The sequence below is a fragment of the Oncorhynchus masou genome, unplaced genomic scaffold (assembly GCF_036934945.1).
Source record: "Oncorhynchus masou masou isolate Uvic2021 unplaced genomic scaffold, UVic_Omas_1.1 unplaced_scaffold_973, whole genome shotgun sequence".
NCBI classification, from domain to species: Eukaryota; Metazoa; Chordata; class Actinopteri; order Salmoniformes; family Salmonidae; genus Oncorhynchus; species Oncorhynchus masou.
The window spans coordinates 38,278-58,892 of NW_027016239.1; the positions used below are offsets into that span (position 1 = coordinate 38,278).

At 42.4% G+C, this 20,615-nt stretch overlaps 1 protein-coding gene across 4 annotated transcripts; it reads left to right on the plus strand.

Annotated features, from left to right (window-relative positions):
- The first annotated feature begins 12,580 nt into the window (after positions 1-12,580).
- LOC135538492 (uncharacterized) lies at positions 12,581-20,109 on the plus strand. 4 transcript variants are annotated; one of them, XM_064964377.1, is made up of 11 exons: positions 12,581-12,665; positions 12,901-12,955; positions 13,043-13,103; positions 16,743-16,804; positions 16,882-16,956; positions 17,089-17,127; positions 17,239-17,313; positions 17,598-17,702; positions 17,793-17,927; positions 18,109-18,390; positions 19,405-20,109. In XM_064964377.1, exons 4-11 carry the CDS (start codon positions 16,751-16,753, stop codon positions 19,492-19,494), a joined length of 855 nt encoding a protein of 284 aa, XP_064820449.1. In that variant the 5' UTR covers positions 12,581-12,665; positions 12,901-12,955; positions 13,043-13,103; positions 16,743-16,750; the 3' UTR covers positions 19,495-20,109. The 4 variants fall into 4 exon arrangements, with proteins under 4 accessions (XP_064820449.1, XP_064820452.1, XP_064820451.1 ...); XM_064964379.1 differs by lacking the exons at positions 12,581-12,665; positions 12,901-12,955; positions 13,043-13,103 and adding an exon at positions 15,421-15,486; XM_064964378.1 differs by lacking the exons at positions 12,581-12,665; positions 12,901-12,955; positions 13,043-13,103 and adding an exon at positions 15,718-16,114.
- The last annotated feature ends 506 nt before the right edge of the window (positions 20,110-20,615 follow it).

Below are 20,615 nucleotides of genomic sequence, written 5' to 3' on the forward strand. Positions count from 1 at the left end.
TTTCAGCGGTGGTGTCCTCTTTTCATGATCCTCATCATCACACTGTGTATCAGTCAACATGTCAGAGACCATCCTCCTAACAGTGATGTCACTCAACAGACATGTACGGTAGGGTACAACTCTTCTTCCTCCCATTCACAGTGAAGGAGTAGATGGAAAAGTCATCAGAAATGAAGGGTTTGAGATCATGTCATCATATTTTCTATATTCAAATATTGTAATTTAGAGCATTTATTTGCTGATCAAAATAACAAAAACGGATGCGGTGTTGTCACTGCAAAATGATCCGTTTCTCTGGGTTTACTCTTTTTTAGGTATGTGTTTGGGTAAAATGTACATTTTTGTTTTATTCTATAAACTACTGGCATTTCCCAAAAGACCTCAAATAATACTAATATTTTAACTTAGGAAGAGTTCTGAAATCATTATTTGGTGGAATAACCCTGATTTTCAATCACAGCTTTCATGCGTCTTGGCCACCAGTCTTTTACGTTGGTGTTGGGTGACTTTATGCCGTCCTGGCTCAAAAATTCAAGCAGCTTGGCTTTGTTTGATGGCTTGTGACCATCCATCTTCCTCTTGATCACATTCCAGAAGTTTTCAATGGGGTTCAGGTCTGGAGACTGGGCTGGCCGTGACAGGGTCTTGATCTGGTGGTCCTCCATCCACACCTTGATTGACTTGACTGTGTGGCATGGAGCATTGTCCTACTGGAAAAACCAATCCTCAGAGTTGGTGAACATTGTCAGAGCAGAAGGAAGCAAGTTTTCTTCCAGGACAACCTTGTACGTGGCTTGATTCATGCGTCCTTCACAAAGATAAATCTGCCCGATTCCATCCTCCACCAAATTTAACACTGGCTTGTAGGCCTTTCCAGGTGTTGGGCAAAGCTGAAAATTACTTACTCCAGTCCTCTACTATGGTCTATTGGCACTTCCTTGCTTCTCATTGATGATGGGCTTTTTTCTAGCTTTGCACAACTTCAGCCCTGCCCCTAGGAGCCTGTTTCAAACCATCCTCACCGTGCAATTCACCTCAGCTGCATTTGCCATTCTTTTTGTAGGTCAACTGCCTTGTTCAGGGGCAGAATGACCTCGTCAACTCTGGGATTCGATCTTGAAACCTTTTGGTTACTAGTCCAACGCTCTAACCACTAGGCTACCTGCCACCCCAATGAATTGCTGTCTTTGAAATTTTAAGGATGGAAGCATCCTGTATCCCTCTGCCAGTGAAGCCCTTGTTTTCCTCACTCAAAATGTTCCTTTTCAAGTCTTCTGGCAGGGTTAATAGTTATTTTTTGTTTCCAATTACTTTTGACGTACTACTAGCACCTAATCAGTACCCCATTCAGTAGAATGAGGTGTGCCTGTGTTGGAAATCAACAGACACTGGAATGGAATTTCTGCCATACATGTAGAGATGCTGATTACAGAAACATTTGTTAATTCTTTCCAGAGCTCTGAGTGTATGTGGTACCCTGTATACAGGTTGCGAAGGCTGTGCACCAAAAGGCCAAAGGTTACCTGCAACAACCTGAGTGAAGAAAGAGATTATACAGATGAAATCAAATCTGAACACAGTGTATGCAGGGAATTAATGCTTGGTTACGTCATAATACGTCACAGCTTTATGACTGCACATAATACATCGCAAGAGAAAGGCTTGTTTGGAGCCTAACTAGTGGTATTGTCTTCTCACTGGTTGTAGCTAGCTGAATAACGAAAGTGATGTGCATATTTCCTACTGACTGAGTAATGGTTGTATCGATGGTTGGTTGGATGTTTTTTTTTACATAGATAGACTAACAGGATATCAATAGAAAGAAACCATTCCTTGCCCCCCCCAAAAATAATTTTGCTCTTTTGAGTAACAAGCACTAAGGGACCACAATGGAATTCGTTGATTTTATTGCGTTGTCCCTGACACGTTTTATTTTTTTACTAAACTGTCAAAATATATCTATCTCACTCAAATGGGCTGTTCAGAAGTCTGATCATCACATTTCAGGCACAAGCCAGCAGGTGGCAGTGTCTTTAAATGCAGCACTGCCTTCGTGCACTTCATGATCTGAGCATCAAATAACTTTGGTTGTGAACGTGATTAATAAAAATGCGGAAATCCATTACATTAGCTTTGGATTAGCAATCGATCTACCCTGTCTTAGTTAAAGTGTTGTGCAATATTGGAGGACAGGTGTTGTAACTGACATTTTTGTATTGTGCTTGATTATCCACTGGTATTAGTTTGACATATGTACTGAGCATCAAAAATCAGTTTTGAAAGATGTGGTGGAAGAATTTGGGGTGAGCTGTTGTAACTTCTCAAGGGATATGTTCTGTGTTGGACTGTGATGTTATGCGTTTCATAGACTACTGGTATGTCTGCTTCCTAACACAAGGCCATTGTGTTCCGGAACTATTGATTTATAGAAAACACTTGTGTGAATACAATATGATTGTATTATCACCTCCCACTATATAAGGGACATGTAACCATTTCATCCTTGCTGTGAAATTAGGTGGCTCTCCTCTGCAGCTGTTCGTATTAAATATGTTTATTACATTGTTAAATATAGGATTATCACCACAGCAAGCAAAGTACTTGGAATCAAACAGACAGGCCTGGATGAGATCTTTAAGCTCAGGGCCCTCCGCAAGTCTCACAAAATCATTTCAGACTCAAACCACCCCTTGTACCCGGACTTTGATCTACTCCCCACTGGGCACAGGTATAGGGCACCCCACAGCCAGAAAAACAGAACTAGACAATCATTTGTGCCAGGTGTGATATCCCTCCTAAATAGCTCGGGCTGATGTTCCTATCGAATCAGTAAGGCCAGCAGGCTAGTCATTTTTTTATGTTTTATTGGTATGTAACTGTTATGAAAGTTGTATTGTACATTTTGTTATGTATTAAAACGCCACTTTAAACGTGTACATGACACTGCAACAAAATTTCCCCATGGGGACAATAAAGTCAGTAAGTAAACCCTGCCTTAATCTTTGAATAGAATTTTGTGGTTCAGAGGTTCAAGAGTTTTACTCCTGAGTTGAGGCTAACAAGTGGCATTGATCCTGTTATTATCATGTCATTTGTTTTGTTTATTGTCAATACGTGTCTCAGGTTATCAAAGGATGCCTTCAGTCTTGGAACTACAGTTTTTGGCAATGGGCATGGTAAGTTAGCAAGGAGGGGCTGAGTGACACAAGCTCATCACATACCCCTTCCACCACAAGACAGTGACCCAGATACTCCTCAGCATTGGGCTTCTGGTGCTCCTCTGGTGGGATTGAGAAGAGTGTGGGCACTGTTTGGTTCCTCCTCATGTTTCAGCTGCTCTCTATCAGCACAGGGGTGTTGTACACAATTCTGGGGCTGGTAGTGTTTGGTGCATCTGCCCAGAATCAAGTGGAGGGGTTAGTCCCTGTATCCCTCTCCCTTATGGGTATGGCCACAGTGTACTCACTTATGGTGAAGAGCTTCCCTTTTGGGGTCAGCGTACCCATGTTAGCCCTGCCCTGGCTGTTTCTGCTCATAACATTTTTGGTCCCACACACTGTCTTACTCTGCAATGTCATCATCACAGGGCAGGATCTGTATCCTTACTCCAAATAACTGATGCACTCTGCAGTCGCCAGTTTCCTCCCAACACATTGGTGCGGCTGGCTTCTGTGTGAAGAAGCAGTGTGGCTTGGCAGGGTTGTGTTCTCGGAGGACGCATGGCTCTCGAACATTGCCTTTTCCAAGTCCGTAGGGGAGTTGCAGCGATGGGACAAGACTGTAACTACCAATTGGATATCATCAAAAATTAATAAAAGATCCAAAACATTTTTAGAAAAATTGGTTGTTGTGCACAGTAAAGAGAAGCCATAAATTACTACCTAGGCTGATTATTTCTTTACTAATGCATGTTTTCCAGTTACACTGTTTATATACAAATAGCTATTTTGCATAAACAACTGGATCAAGTGGTAAAAGTAATGTAACAGGTCATGATGGAACACATTATTCAATATCAGTAATGCAAGAGAAAAAGTTCAAAGTCACACATGAACCCTGCCGTATCACTACAATAGTTTAGGGGTTTCTCTATTAAAAGAAACTGCTGAACATCACCCTTATATCATCCATTTCATACAGTTAATGTTCAGCAGAACCTCAAGTTGAAGTAAATATTTTGTATCGGACCACCAACCATCAGCATAGAAAGACACCTAGATAAAATACTTACTGAGTGGCATAGTAGTAGGTGCCAAGTGCATCGGGTTCATTGTGTCAAGAACTGCAACGCTACTGGGTTCTTAACGCTCAACAGTTTCCCGTGTGTATCAAGAATGGTCCACCACCCAAAGGACATCCAGACAACTTGACTACTGTGGGAAGCATTGGCGACATCATGGGCCAGCATCTCTGTGGAACGCTTTCAACACCTTGTAGAGTCCATACCTGACGAATTGAGGCTTTCTTAATATTGGGGAGGTGTTCCTAATGTTTTGTATACTACACACCAGAGGTAGTGATTATCAGAACACATATAAATGACAGTTAATAGACGTATTCATGTTGTACTGAAAGTGGACATACAACCAACACATATTGCATTGCCTATATGCTGTAGTAGTGTCCATTTAAACATATCTAGTTGGCACTAAGCCTTAAAGTCAGAGAGTGTGAGAAAAAAAACACCTGGACACTTTTACATTTGACCACCACTTAATCTAATACCTATTATTTAATGAACTGATGAAGAACAAGGCTCAATTACTAAATAGTTACTGCAATTTAAATGTACGAATTTAACAATACATGGTACAATATGAATGTGCTACAAATATGTATATTTTACTCTAATCTTACTCTTCTCTCTGTATTTACACAACCTTCCTAAGGTATCTGAATAGACAGCCATGTTGAATTTTGTAAATACATTTACAGACTGCCAATATAGAATGCTTTCAATGCCTTACATTGAAATTAGTTAATTTACAAGATAAAACAAATTGTGGGGATCTTCACAGCACGATACATGTTCTGACGAAATATTTAATTTCATAATCACCTCTGTTTTTGTCGAGTTTCACTTACAATTGTAAATTTGAGTTTGTACAATTAGCCCCATAATTCAATTTGCGATGATGATGATCCGCTTAGCAAAGTCAGCCAAAACTTAAAACCAACATTAATATGGAGAAGTCAACATACAAGTGTAAGTAGAAGCAAATGTAAATAAAAAACTCCTGATCCCCAAAATGGGAGAATTAAACAATATTTATATTTTTGAGAGTGTGGGAATGGTCCGTGGACACTTAAGGGATAGTCATGACGAGTGTGTTTAATTTGGTGCTCATGAAGGACAGGAAACACACATAACTCTATCTCTTAAAGTGTACATTTCCCAGCTGTCAGCTTTACATCTGAATGTTGTATAAGATGAATGAATAAGTATAAGAATACTTTTGAAAAGTTAACAATGAGATTTAGTCTTCTAAATCAGAATTGGTTGTTTTATGGTAATTTATGCACAGTCAGTAGCCACGCCCAGGTGAGCACAGACATGATGAGACGGCCCCTTTTCTACCCAAGTATAAAAGCCCCTGTGACGCAATTCACACTAGACCACGGTGTAAGCTAAGGTTGTAAATGGTTGAATTTCTAAGACCATACAGCTTGTAGCGTTGGCTACACGACTAGAAATTGTTAAACTCTAAAACATTGCCACAGAAGGAGCAAATCTTATACGAGGCCTCTTCAGTCTGCAGCTGGAAATGTACGTAGCCTAGGACGAAGAATACCGACAACCTCCGAAACACCTATTCTATGCGACAACATGGGTATGCCTGATGTATCCACTAGGAACGCAACCAGAGACTTTTCTGTCGATTCCCTCCAGCAGATGGACCTGCGACAACAGAGAGAAACAGCAACATGTTAAGTAACCCATGTATGAACTAATTGTGAGTGTTTTATGTAATTGTTTTATGTAATTCTGTGATTAAGTTAGTAAATAAATCATTTTTTTTGTGCCCTCGACCAGCACAAAAACATCCTGTGGCGGACTGCAATAGCATCGAACAGTCCCCGCGATATGCAACTGTTCAGGGAAGTCCGGAACCAATACACGCAGTCAGTCAGGAAAGCTAAGGCCAGCTTCTTCAGGCAGAAGTTTGCATCCTGTAGCTCCAACTCCAAAAAGTTCTGGGACACTGAAGTCCATGGAGAACAAGAGCACCTCCTCCCAGCTGCCCACTGCACTGAGGCTAGGGAACACGGTCACCACCGACAAATCCATGATTATTGAAAACTTCAACAAGCATTTCTCAACGGCTGGCCATGCCTTCCGCCTGGCTACTCCAACCTCGACCAACAAATCCGGCCCCCCCGCAGCTCCTCGCCCAAGCCTCTCCAGGTTCTCCTTTACCCAAATCCAAATAGCAGATGTTCTGAAAGAGCTGCAAAACCTGGACCCGTATAAATCAGCTGGGCTTGACAATCTGGACCCTCTATTTCTGAAACTATCCGCCGCCATTGTCGCAACCCCTATTACCAGCCTGTTCAACCTCTCTTTCATATCTTCTGAGATCCCCAAGGATTGGAAAGCTGCCGCAGTCATCCCCCTCTTCAAAGGGGGAGACACCCTGGACCCAAACTGTTACAGACCTATATCCATTCTGCCTTGCCTATCTAAGGTCTTCGAAAGCCAAGTCAACAAACAGGTCACTGACCATCTCGAATCCCACCGTACCTTCTCCGCTATGCAATCTGGTTTCCGAGCCGGTCACGGGTGCACCTCAGCCACACTCAAGGTACTAAACGACATCATAACCGCCATCGATAAAAGACAGTACTGTGCAGCCGTCTTCATCGACCTTGCCAAGGCTTTCGACTCTGTCAATCACCATATTCTTATCGGCAGACTCAGTAGCCTCGGTTTTTCGGATGACTGCCTTGCCTGGTTCACCAATTACTTTGCAGACAGAGTTCAGTGTGTCAAATCGGAGGGCATGCTGTCTGGTCCTCTGGCAGTCTCTATGGGGGTGCCACAGGGTTCAATTCTCGGGCCGACTCTTTTCTCTGTATATATCAATGATGTTGCTCTTGCTGCGGGCGATTCCCTGATCCACCTCTACGCAGACAACACCATTCTATATACTTTCGGCCCGTCATTGGACACTGTGCTATCTAACCTCCAAACGAGCTTCAATGTCATACAACACTCCTTCCGTGGCCTCCAACTGCTCTTAAACGCTAGTAAAACCAAATGCATGCTTTTCAACCGATCGCTGCCTGCACCCGCTTGCCCGACTAGCATCACCACACTGGATGGTTCCGACCTTGAATATGTGGACACCTATAAGTACCTAGGTGTCTGGCTAGACTGCAAACTCTCCTTCCAGACCCATATCAAACATCTCCAATCGAAAATCAAATCAAGAGTCGGCTTTCTATTCCGTAAAAAAGCCTCCTTCACTCACGCTGCCAAGCTTACCCTAGTAAAACTGACTATCCTACCGATCCTCGACTTCGGCGATGTCATCTACAAAATTGCTTCCAACACTCTTCTCAGCAAACTGGATGCAGTTTATCACAGTGCCATCCGTTTTGTCACTAAAGCACCTTATACTACCCACCACTGCGACTTGTATGCTCTAGTCGGCTGGCCCTCGCTACATATTCGTCGCAAGACCCACTGGCTCCAGGTCGTCTACAAGGCCATGCTAGGTAAAGCTCCGCCTTATCTCAGTTCACTGGTTACGATGGCAACACCCATCCGTAGCACGCACTCCAGCAGGTGTATCTCACTGATCATCCCTAAAGCCAACACCTCATTCGGCCGCCTTTCGTTCCAGTACTCTGCTGCCTGTGACTGGAACGAATTGCAAAAATTGCTGAAGTTGGAGACCTTTATCTCCCTCACCAACTTCAAACATCAGCTATCTGAGCAGCTAACCGATCGCTGCAGCTGTACATAATCTATTGGTAAATAGCCCACCCATTTTCACCTACCTCATCCCCACAGTTTTTATTTATTTACTTTTCTGCTCTTTTGCACACCAATATCTCTACCTGTACATGACCATTTATCAATCCAGTGTTAATCTGCAATATTGTAATTATTCGCCTACCTCCTCATGCCTTTTGCACACATTGTATATAGACTCCCCTTTTTTTCTACTGTGTTATTGACTTGTTAATTGTTTACTCCATGTGTAACTCTGTGTTGTCTGTTCACACTGCTATGCTTTATCTTGGCCAGGTCGCAGTTGTAAATGAGAACTTGTTCTCAACTAGCCTACCTGGTTAAATTAAGGTGAAATAAAAAAATAAAAAATAAAATTAAGACAATTTGTATATTGCTGATTCATGATTCTATGCTAGGGTTCGTGCAGATATCCAAGGGTTTGCGACATTCAGTAATGACACTGAGGTAATATAATTCATTATTAATAAGCGACTCTTTTGATAAGATATGAAAATATCTGAGGAGTTATATTTGGGAAATTAACACTATAAACCATTTTTTTCTGTGGTGCCCCGACTTCCTCGTTAAAGTTACATGATTTAGTTTTATTGCGTAATTAAATTACACAGAGAATTGATTTGATAATATACAGTCTTCACATTTAATGATAGTCAACGACACTAAATAATATAACTTTCCCTGACATCACACTTATACATTGTAATTTTCGATTTACCTGACATAGTAGGATGGCTAACATTCGATCTGCGAAGGCGTTGTCTTCTAGCCAAGATATGAAATGCAATCATAATTGACTGTAGTGCATAAAAGGCACACACAACAGTTCCATGATGACTGAGAACACAACCGTGGGATGAACAAGTGACACATTTCTGGGCGGTCCATTTAAAATGAAATAATTCTTCCCTTGCCCTGCAAGTGTCAACTCATCAGATGTCATGACACGTCATCACTTTTCTGCTCTTTTGCACACCAGTATCTCTACTTGCACATCACAATCTGCTCATCTCTCACTACAGTGTTAATTTGCTAAATTGTAATTACTTTGCTACTATGGCCTATTTATTGCCTTACCTCCTCACGCCATTTGCACACACTGTATATAGAATTTCTTTTTTTCTATTGTGTTTTTGACTGTACACCTGTTTATTCCATGTGTAACTGTGGAGGTGTGATATATGGCCAATATACCACAGCTAAGGACTGTTCTTACGCACAACACAACACGGAGTGCCTGGATACAGCCCTAAGCCGTAGTATACTGGCCATATACCACAAACCCCCGAGGTGCCTTATTGCTATTATTAACTGGTTACCAACTTAATTAGAGCAGTAAAAATAAATATTTTGTCATACCCGTGGTATACGGTTCTGTTATAAACTGGGTGGTTCGAGCCCTGAATGCTGATTGGCTGACAGCCGTGGTATATCAGACCGTATACCACAGGTATGACAAATTATTTAATTTTACTGCTCTAATTACGTTGTTAACCAATTCATAATAGCAATAAGAAACCTTGGGTGTGTGGTATATGGTCAATATACCACGGCAAAGGGCTGTATCCAGACACTCCCTATTGTGTTGTGCGTAAGAACAGTCCTTAGCTGTGGTATATTGGCCATATACCACACCCTCTCGTGCCTTATTGATTAAATATACCACGGCTTTCAGCCAATCAGCATTCAGGGATCGAACCACCCAGTTTATAATACTATTTATTCTCCTGTGGTTTTTGATTGACAGGTTTCTTCAGTGGCTGCTGCCCAAACAGAGATGTTCAAAGACAATGGCCAACTATTACTTCTGCCACACACACACACACACATAGATTTTGAGTATTGGTTATTCCTACAACACACACAAACGTAATTTCAGAGACAGGAACTATGATTAGCAAAATGCATATATTGGTCTCATTCTTATATTTTGAGACATGCAGCATTATTTATATATATATATAATATACATATATTGATCCCCATACAGCCTATGATAATGAGTTGGATTCACATGCTTAGGCTTGGAAATATAGCCAGGAGAAGCAGGGTCAACACCTCTACTTATGCCATAAGTGCCATGACATCTTTAGTAACCACAGAGAGATAAGACCTCTGTCTCCACAGTCTCATCCAAAGGACAGTACCAACCTTAGGGCAGTGTCACTGGTATTGGGGTCTTCGGTCTCCTTTGGCCAAAGTGAAGAGTTGAGGGCCCCTTACTGGTCTCCTTGCAATATCTGGTCTCCCACACAGAGATGGAAATCTACACCTGTTTAGACCTTGGAGGATATGGCTTCAGATGAAAGACAGCAGCAGATGTAGAACTTAAAAGCTTCAAACACTGTGATATGCAAATGTAGGACCATTGTACACTGAAGTGAAGCATGCATCTGTTCTGAAGCATGTCAAAAGAGTAGAAATGAACTGGGACTGGAGGAATACATCACATTTAAACTAAATGAGCATGTATCTGATTTAGCTCCACTCATCTGTACTTGAATTGTGCTGTTTGAAACGTGCATTTCCAATAAAGATTTCTAAATTGCAGTTATTTGTGTCAGACAGATTTTTGTCTTAATTAATTACATCAGGGGTTCTTAAACTTTTACATCAAGGGAATATTATTATACTGATATTATCTTACCTGTTATCAGTGTGGGGTGGATTTATTCTGTTGCTCTGGACTGTATCCCACGGTAGGTGGCGGTAGTGAATCAATAAATAGTTGTATTGCTCGCCAGAAACCCAACCAGGCTGGCAGACAGTTGTTACCATGCAACGAGCAGACGCTTGTGAAAAGCACTAGCAACAAAATTGGCAAAAATGCCTGCTGCTGTATACATAGCTCACGTGTGTGTGTATGTTGCTAACCTAGCTAGTTAGCTCGCCATCAATAAAGTTCCCAATGTTACAACATGGCAGACAGCTGGAGCACCCACACCGGAGAGGCTGCCTATCGTTCCCGGGATGCTGTCAAAAACCTTACAATTAAGTAAGTTGCAGTTGGCGTTTGTGCTGCTTTTAGTCCTTGCATTGCCATACAAGCAATACACTGTCGTTAGCTAACGTTAGCTCTCAAAGCAGATGATAACCACCCAGTATATTTCTTGACCTGATCCCTGAGTTTGCCATGAAAAAAAATGGCATTTAGCTAGCTAGAATCCTGTTTACTTTGTTTATATTTACAATAGTGTTTACAGGATTCGTATTCAGAGAGTCACCTCCACAGCAGCCCTCTCCCAACACCTTCAGCAGCAGGTTTGGACTCAACAGGAGAGGGGAGGCATTGAGCTGGACACCCTCAACTCACAGGCTCAATCAGGTGTAAACACTGTTTTGAAACAGAATGATGTCAGATGCTTCTTAGTTGAGTAGATGTCATTTTTGTGGTGACTAGATATGGACCACAACATCTTGGTTTTGTTTCAGCCAGAAATGATGAGGAGGAGTTTGTGGTAGGCTGGCAGGAGAAGCTGTTCAGTCAGTGTCCTTATAACAAATAAGAATGTACTGTTTAGGATAGTTTGATGTTGCATAGTAAGGTGTGTGTGTGTGTGCGCACAATATGAAGTGGTTTTGTTCCAGAGTGAGTCAGTATGCCAGACTCCACTGGAGAGACAATACCACACAGAGATCATGGCTCAGGAGTGGACCAGGGGCAGATGGAACTGCAGGATTTTCACCTACACCAATTTTGGAAGGGGTGGTTTTCAACAGAATCTCCATTTCTGTAACCAAAGACGCTGGGAGACGGGAAGCAAGTATGGGGGGATGATTTATTAATAAATAGACATGAAACGAAAGACGAACAGTGTCTGGACAAGAGAAACAAAACCACATCGATGCAGACATGGGAATGAAACTGAGGAAGTGACAGATATAGGGGAGGTAATCAATGAAGTGATGGAGTCCAGGTGAGTCCGATGAAGCGCTGGCGCGCGTAAAAATGGTGACAGGTGTGCGTAATGATAAGCAGCCTGGTGACCTCGAGAGCCAGAGAGAGGGAGCTGGAGCAGACGTGACAATTTCATTATTCAAAACAAAGCATTTACCTATTTTCTGTCCAAAAGAAACGTTAGTGTTTTAAAGCTGTTTTTGATATACTCACTACAGCATTCCCAGAGTATGGTGACGCAGGTCAAGTCCAATCCTACCTTACTGGCACATAGGATGGTCAATGTCAGACACAGACGACAGGACAGACGCCCAGTGTAGGTCCCTGTTACTCACCAAAGTGAATTATTATTAAAGTGAATATAATTGAAGCAGCAGTGATGCGTCGTGCTGCTTTGAAGACAAACAGTGTACCGCTATGTTCACATTACACCATACCCTTGTATGCAAAATGTGTTTGTGGTATTCTGTTGGTCTGCGGTGGCAGCACCATCCCCAAGTCCAGGCTGATTACCTGGGACCCCTTGGAGGACTTTGTGAAGACCAGCCACATGGTCAACACACCTGGTAAGGAGCCCTACAGGCCAGTGACCCGCACCCGCTGTTGTCAAAATGTTTTACACCTTGCTCAAGTAAGGGTCACTTACTTGGTAGCAGAATTCATACATTCCCAGCCATTTACTGTGTTATGATGCTGTTTGTTTGCACCCCAGGTTGACACGCAGGGGGAGAAGAGGGAGGTGTGGCGTCAGACCAGAGGAGACGGAACAGCAACAGTGCATATATAGACGTGAGTGACTGAGTGTGTCGTGTTGCTCACTGTTGGTGCACTGTAACAATACTTGTATTATAGTTCATCCCAAAATCAAAACTTGGAAGATGTTTTTGTATCCCAAAGTGGCCTCATGTCAGATTTGTCCTTATGCATGTACATACAGTACACTGATGAAATATTATTATAGTCTTTCAGGCAGGTTAGAGTCTTTTCTATGACGATGACCTCTCCTCTCTTTTCCTCCTTTCAGCGTTATGTACGTCATAAAGACTACCTCAACAGCTTGGTTGGCCAGGACTGAAATGGTATGCATGTAGTTTCTAAAGATGACATCATAATCTGCCCTTGTAGCCCACACTCTTGATAACCTCAACCACTGCTCCCTGCTCCAGAATTTACTATGTTGAATGATGCATTGCCCAACAAACTGCATGTAATGGATCTAATTTACTGGTGAGTGGATGCTATTTCATTTCATTGCTGTAAGTAGTTAAGAAAAACTGAATACATCTGTGTAATATAAATTGCCTGATTTATAAAGGTTGTATAGATCAAGAGTGCCAAGAGATTTGTCTACCGTATGTGTAGAACAACACAAAGTACAAGCCAAAAGGAGTGGTCTTACATTCAACTGACAATCTAAACCTTCTTGCATTGATTTGACCCTGAACTTTCAGAGTTTTATTGACTCTTCAAACCAAAAGCATCAGTGAAGAAACCGTGTACCTTTTAAGCACTACCTCAAACCCCATGTCCAAGTATATTACATTTCAACGTATAACAAATGAGAGCTCTGTTATTCAATGAGTTTTCTATGTTATCAATCTGTCAATGAAGACACTGGTGCCCCTGGGTGAACCATCAGACTCGGCCATGTTTGCTGTGAAACTCTGGGGGGCATTGACAGACAGACTGGAGAGAATGTTGAGAATGTAGATGTTGAGCCACTGGAGCCCAGTGACTGCTGGTTTGAGAGGCAGATGTCTGCCAATGACTGTGTCCGTGACTATGTCCATGGCCTTGACTGTGGCTGCAGCTGTGTTCATGTTCGTGACGTTACCCAAAGCTATGCTTGAGGGCATATCCATGGTTGTGAACATAACAACCTGAACTCAACAGGGCTCCCCTGTGTATAGTAGGAGTGGGCCCAGCCTTCAAATGTCTTTGGTGTGGTCTTGGTAACCTGTAGGTTGGAGGAAACTGGAGCGTCGGCTTGGACTGGGTATGATTCTGCAACCAATGAGAATGTGGAGAGATTACACAGAGCTTATCTAACTAAACAGTGATTCTCTAACTAATCATGGGGGACCACTAGGTGCCTATTGTACAGTATTCAATTACAGCTGAGGATCATCTATTGAAACTGCTCATTATACTGTAGTACATCATGTACTCTGGCTTGCACCCAGCAATCATGTTAATTTAATGACCTCACGTCTTGTAGGATAAATGCATCTAGTGCTTTCTCAGTACTCAGGGTGGGTGGACCGTTTTCCTTCTATATTGATGTAGGGTCATACAGGACATCAGTGTTAAGGGGCACAACTTTCACTGGGGACAGGGAGACACCCCCCCCCCCATTCTGAAAGGTGATACAAAACGAGGCAAAAGTGTGTTTTAGGGCCATGAGGACACGGTTGGGTTGGTTGTTTGGACTATTTATCTGACCGGATGTGGGAAAAAACACTTCTAAAACCAAAGCTGTCCCTCAGCAGCCTAAAAGGCATCTTCTTATCTAGGACTGATGCTCCAGCATCAGACATGTCTAGAAGTGGGTGCCAGCCCCTTCCGTATGTTTCACCAGAGCAAGATAAGGAGAATGTGTGACACAGTGATGGTAGATTTTCCAAACAAAACATCCCGTTATGTTCAGCATGAGGACTCAACACACATTTCAAGCATATTATTTCTTTTAATTGAACCTTTATTTAACTAGGCAAGTCAGTTAAGAACAAATTCTTATTTACAATGATGGCCTACCCTGGCCAAACCCGGACAGAGCTGGGCCAATTGTGCACCGCCCTATGGGATTCCCAATAACGGCCAAATGTGATACAGCCTGGATTCGAACCAGGGACTGTAGACTGAGATGCAGTGCCTTAGACCACAGCGCCGCACATAAACATATTACCACTTAACTACACTATTAAGCCCACTTAAAGCTGTGACATATTGCAGTGTATCACAGTTATTTTCAACCACAATAAGGTTGGAGTAAGGATAGAGATCCCCCCTGCTATGATGGGGTTGCAGAGGAAGAGAGTGTGGGACCAAAAGTGTTACTATGACCAGAAACAGCCAGGCCAGGGCTAACATGGGTACACTGACCCCAAACAGAAAGCCCTTAACCATAAGTGAGTACACTGTGGCCATACCCATAAGGGAGGGGGATACAGGAACTAACCCCTCCACTTGATTCTGGGCAGATGCACCAAACAGTACCAGCCCCACGGTTGTGTACAACAACCCTGTTGATAGAGAGCAGCTGAAACATGAGGAAGAACCAAACAGTGCCCACACTCTTCTCAATCCCACCACAGGGGAGCACCAGAACCCCAATGCTGAGGAGTATCTGGGTCTCTGTCTGGTGGTGGAAGGAGTATGTGATGAGCTTGGAAGAGGAGAGGATTAAACGGATATTATCGGGTTGACAGACATCAGCGGCATTGATGTGTTGTGCTCAAGCTTGCTGCTGAAGCCTGCTGGCACAATCTGTTACGTCATTAACGTTAGCTACACGTTGTAGCACGCTAGATAACGTTACAACAGACCCATTCAAAGTGGCTAGCTAGCTACTGAGCATGATTCTTGAGTCACTCAACCCCTCCTTGCTAAGGTACCATGCCCATTGGCAAAAACTGTAGTTCCAAGACTTTAGACATCTTCTGATAAACCGAAATATGGAGTGACTGAACAAAACTGATGATACTGTAACGAACCTGGGTTTATAAGCGCGGAAATGGACTCTGTCGCACGAGCATGCTTTTGCGGCACAGTCGATAGCTCGCCGGACCTCGGGCTAGAAGGTCCGAGGGTTCGAGACCTGCTCCCGGTCTGTTTCATTACAATACTATAATGACAGCAACAATGCCACGTGTTAGCCTGAACTCAGGAGTCAAACTCTTGAACCTCTGAACCACATCTTTCTAAACTATTCGGGTGATCATGTTGATGCTCAGTACAAACTTGTCAAACTACTAGAGGATAATCAAGCACAATACAAAATGTCAGTAACGACACTTTTCCTCCAATATTGCACAACACTTTAGCCAAGACTTGAGAAGCTAGCTTGCTAAACCAAAACAAATGTACTGAACTTCCGCATTTGGATTAATCACAACCACAAAGATACTGTTGCGCAGACCATGAAGTGCGTTAAAGGCAGTGCTGCATTTAAAGACACTTCCTTCCACCTGCTGGCTTGTGCCTGAAATGTGATGACCAAGGAGTCCTCAACAGCTCATGTGAGTTAGATAGAAAGTTAGATATATTTGATTGGACAGTTTAATAAAATAATAAAACCCGTTTAATTAAATAAAACGTGTCATGCCAGGGACAACACAATGAAGTAAACGGTTTCTATTGTGGTCCCTTAATGTTACTCAAAGTAAAACAATAATACAACAAAATATTTGTCAAGGAATGGTTTCTTCCTATTGATATCATGTTGGTCTATCTATGTAAAACGTCCAACCAACCAGCGATACAACCATTACTCAGTCAGTAAGATATAAAAAGCACATCACGTTCGTTATTGAGCTACAACCAGTGAAAATATGATACCACCAGTCCGGCTCCAAACAAGCGTTTTTCTTGTGACGTATTAAGCGCAGTCATAAAGCTGTGACCCAAAATGACGTAACCATGCATTAATTCACTACATAAACGGTGTTCAGATTTGATTTAATCTGTTCAATAGTTTTCTTCACTCAGGTTGTTGCAGGTAATCTTTGGCCTTTTGGGGCACCTCCTTCCCAACATATATATACATATATAGGGAATAGGGTGCCATTTGGGATGAAATCTTTGTGTGTCTGTGTGTGAGTCAGGATGTGTTTTGTGTCTATTAATTGATGGAAATGTTTCCCTCAGAAAGAAAGATGGATCGTAATGATGAGAGAATCAAAAGAGCTTTAAGACGCCGCCCTTATGTGGTAAATATCAAATATTTGTTTGTTTTGTCCTGTTTTTGTTATATTATCACATTTTAAATTGAGTGTTGTGTTGACAGTTGAAACCAGTTAGGGTGAACACCCCTGATTCCGTGTTGTGGCCAACCGGCAAGGTGCACAGAAGGCCAAAGCCTGTAAGTCATATCTGACCTGAAACAAAAACACATACACATTAGTTATGCATTCTGCATGTACAAACTGCAGTTCTCAGAATTAAAGCAAATGCAGATATCCCTATCTAACTTCATTGAATGCTGTCTTGACAGTCTAATTCAGTGCAGACCCCTCAGATCCACAAAAGGCCTGTAAGTCACATTCAAATTCAACCACATAACAGTCCTTATATTATTTATTGATACACAATTCAAGGCCAATATGAGCAAAGCAGTGTTGAATTCATTCTTTACTGTTAACAGCCAATCATTGTGAGCTATTGGCAGGACCAGACATCTGGGGATGGATGGAGCATCTATCCAGAGCCTCTCAGCCAGGTCATCTCTGCTGTTCCCATAGAGACACAACAGATAGATCAATCTGTTGATTCATATGGCCATTTTGGTTGGCTTGGTTGAATTGACAATTATCCATTCGAGATGCTAAAGAATCCTGTACTATGGAAGATCTTTTGCCCCACCCCTAATGTTATGGGAGTTGCATTTATTGCATTTTCAGTTACCCATGTATTACTCACTACTTGTACAACCATGTTGGATTGCCTACATATTCTATGTATTCTATGGCTGCCATGAGTACATGCCTTTCTCTGTCTCCTCAGTCTGGAAGGGTGACTCGGCTGATAGAGAGAAAAGATCATGACGTGATCTCATCCTCCAGTTCTGATGACTTTTCCATCTACTCCTTCACTGACTGTGAATCTGAGGTAAAAGAGTTGTACCCTACCGTCCATGTCTTTGTTGAGTGCCATCACTGGGAGGAGGATGGTCTCTGACTAGTTGACTCTGATACACAGTGTGATGATGAGGATCATGAAAGGAGGACACCAAAGCTGAAAGTTGAGAATGGAAAGGTGACAAAGCTTGATGTGAGGGATATGGACGAGGATGAGGATCTGTCTCTCCACTCCTTTGATGAGTCAGACTTCCTGGTAAGTTCTGCATATTAAATATTTTATATATATACATGGGGGATTGGAAATTATGCAGACAATTACTTATTGAGTGTAGTCATTTATCTGCAATGTGTATAGAGTAGTTATAAAGTATTTCTACAGACTGTGTTGAACATAGCACTTTCCTGATATGTTACTTTACTTTCTGGTCCTACAGAGCCCAGGGGAGGTCTCAGGTCCTGTATCTGTCAAGAATGGCCTCTCTCCTCTTGTAACCTCAGCACACCGGACACTGGCTGAAACCCTACGGGCCCTGCCCTCTGCTGTAGGCTCTCCCTACCCAGTAAATGTTCCAAGGCCTCGGACTCCTCTCAACCCTGTCGCTCCGCCCCGAACAGAGAACTTCCCATACCGCCACTGCCCTCGCCTGGCTCCCATCACCAACCTGAGCGAGACTGGCAGGAATCTGCTCCAGGAAATGGCTGGAGTGGCACCACAGGTGAGAGGAAATACAAGAAGGGAATATTGGCCGTAAGTCCTTCTATAGTATAGCATAAGTCCTTCTCTAGTATAGTATAGCTCTAGGTATAGTAGCTCAAGAGAAGAGAGAACCCATAAACGTACATTACTTTATCTGCTTGTCCAAAATATTCAGGAAGGGAAGGTCAATAAGTAAAAGAAGTGCAAGGCCAAAAAGTAATTGAAGCAAGAGAAGGCCAGTAAGACACAACAGATGAGAAATGTTGGAGAAAGTAAGGAGGAGGACAAGAAAGTGGAAAAGAAGAGTCTGAGGAAGAGGTGAGGAAATAGAGGAGGGAGAAGTGGAACATAACCAGGGAATACTAGACTAGAGAATTAGAGAAATAGAATGAGGTAGCAGAGAAAGAGCAGCTATCTGATGTGTAAGTGCAAACTTAAGCAATAAGGCACGAGGAGGTGTGATATATGGCCAATATATCACGGCTAAGGGCTGTTCTTAAGCACGACGCAACACGGAGTGCCTGGATACAGCCCTTAGCCGTGGTATATTGGACATATACCACAAACCCCCGAGGTGCCTTATTGCTATTATTAACTGGTTACCAACTTAATTAGAGCAGTAAAAAATAAATATTTTGTCAAACCCGTGGTATACGGTCTGTTATAAACTGGGTGGTTCGAGCCCTGAATGCTGATTGGCTGACAGCCGTGGTATATCAGACCGTATACCACAGGTATGACAAATTATTTAATTTTACTGCTCTAATTACGTTGTTAACCAATTCATAATAGCAATAAGAAACCTTGGGGGTGTGTGGTATATGGTCAATATACCACGGCTAAGGGCTGTATCCAGGCACTCCGTGTTGTGTTGTGCATAAGAACAGTCCTTAGCTGTGGTATATTGGCCATATACCACACCTGCTCGTGCCTTATTGCTTAAATATACCACAGCTTTCAGCCAATCAGCATTCAGGGATCGAACCACCCAGTTTATAATACTATTTATTCTCCTGTGGCTTTTGATTGACAGGTTTCTTCAGTGGCTGCTGCCCAAACTGAGATGTTCAAAGACATAATAGCCAACTATTACCTCTACCACACACACACACACAGATTTTGAGTATTGGTTATTCCTACAACACACACAAACGTAATTTCAGAGACAGGAACTATGATCAGCAAAATACATATATTGGTCACATTCTTATATTTTGAGACATGCAGCATTATTTAAACAAAAAATGATATTGATCCCCATACAGCCTATGATAATGAGTTGGATTTACATGCTTAGGCTTGGAAATATAGCCAGGAGAAGCAAAGGACAGCACCAACCTTTGGGCAGTGTCATTGTTATTGGGGTCTTAGGTCTCTTTTGGCCAAAGTGAAGAGTTGAGGGCCCCTTACTGGTCTCCTTGCAATATTTGGTCTCCCACACAGAGATGGAAATCTACACCTGTTTAGACCTTGGAGGATATGGCTTCAGATGAAAGACAGTAGAGAGATGCAGAACGTAAAAGCTTCAAACACTGTGATATGCAAATGTTGGACCATTGTACACTGAAGTGAAGCATGCATCTGGTCTGAAGCATGTCAAAAGAGTAGAAATGAACTGGGACTGGAGGAATACATCACATTTAAACTACATTAGCATGTATCTGATTTAGCTCCACTCATCTGTACTTGAATTGTGCTGTTTGAAACGTGCATTTCCAATAAAGATTTCTAAATTGCAGTTGTGTCAGACAGATTTGTCTTAATTAATTACATCAGGGGTTCTTAAACTTTTACATCAAGGGAATATTATTATACTGATATTATCTTACCTGTTATCAGTGGGGGGGGGTTTATTCTGCTGCTCTGGACTGTATCCCACGGTGGTTGGCGGTAGTGAACCAATAAATAGTTGTATTGCTCGCCAGAAACCCAACCAGGCTGGCAGACAGTTGTTAACATGCAACGAGCAGACGCTTGCAAAAAGTACTAGCAACAAAATTGGCACAATTGCCTGCTGCTGTATACATAGCTCACGTGTGTGTGTGTATGTTGCTAACCTAGCTAGTTAGCTCGCCATCAATAAAGTTCCCAATGTTACAACATGGCAGACGGCTGGAGCACCGACACGGGAGAAGCTGTCTATCGTTCCCGGGATGCTGTCAAAAACCTTACAATTAAGTAAGTTGCAGTTGAAGTTTGTGCTGCTTTTAGTCCTTGCATTGCCATACAAGCAATACACTGTCG

Bases quoted from the DNA above. Each gene is read 5' to 3' on its own strand.
- LOC135538492 (XM_064964377.1), top strand. From the start codon at position 16,751: ATGGATCGTAATGATGAGAGAATCAAAAGAGCTTTAAGACGCCGCCCT. The intron at 17,128-17,238 runs GTAAGTCACATT...TACTGTTAACAG, and splicing joins CTCAGATCCACAAAAGGCCT to CCAATCATTGTGAGCTATTG. The intron at 17,703-17,792 runs GTAAAAGAGTTG...TCTGATACACAG, and splicing joins TCACTGACTGTGAATCTGAG to TGTGATGATGAGGATCATGA.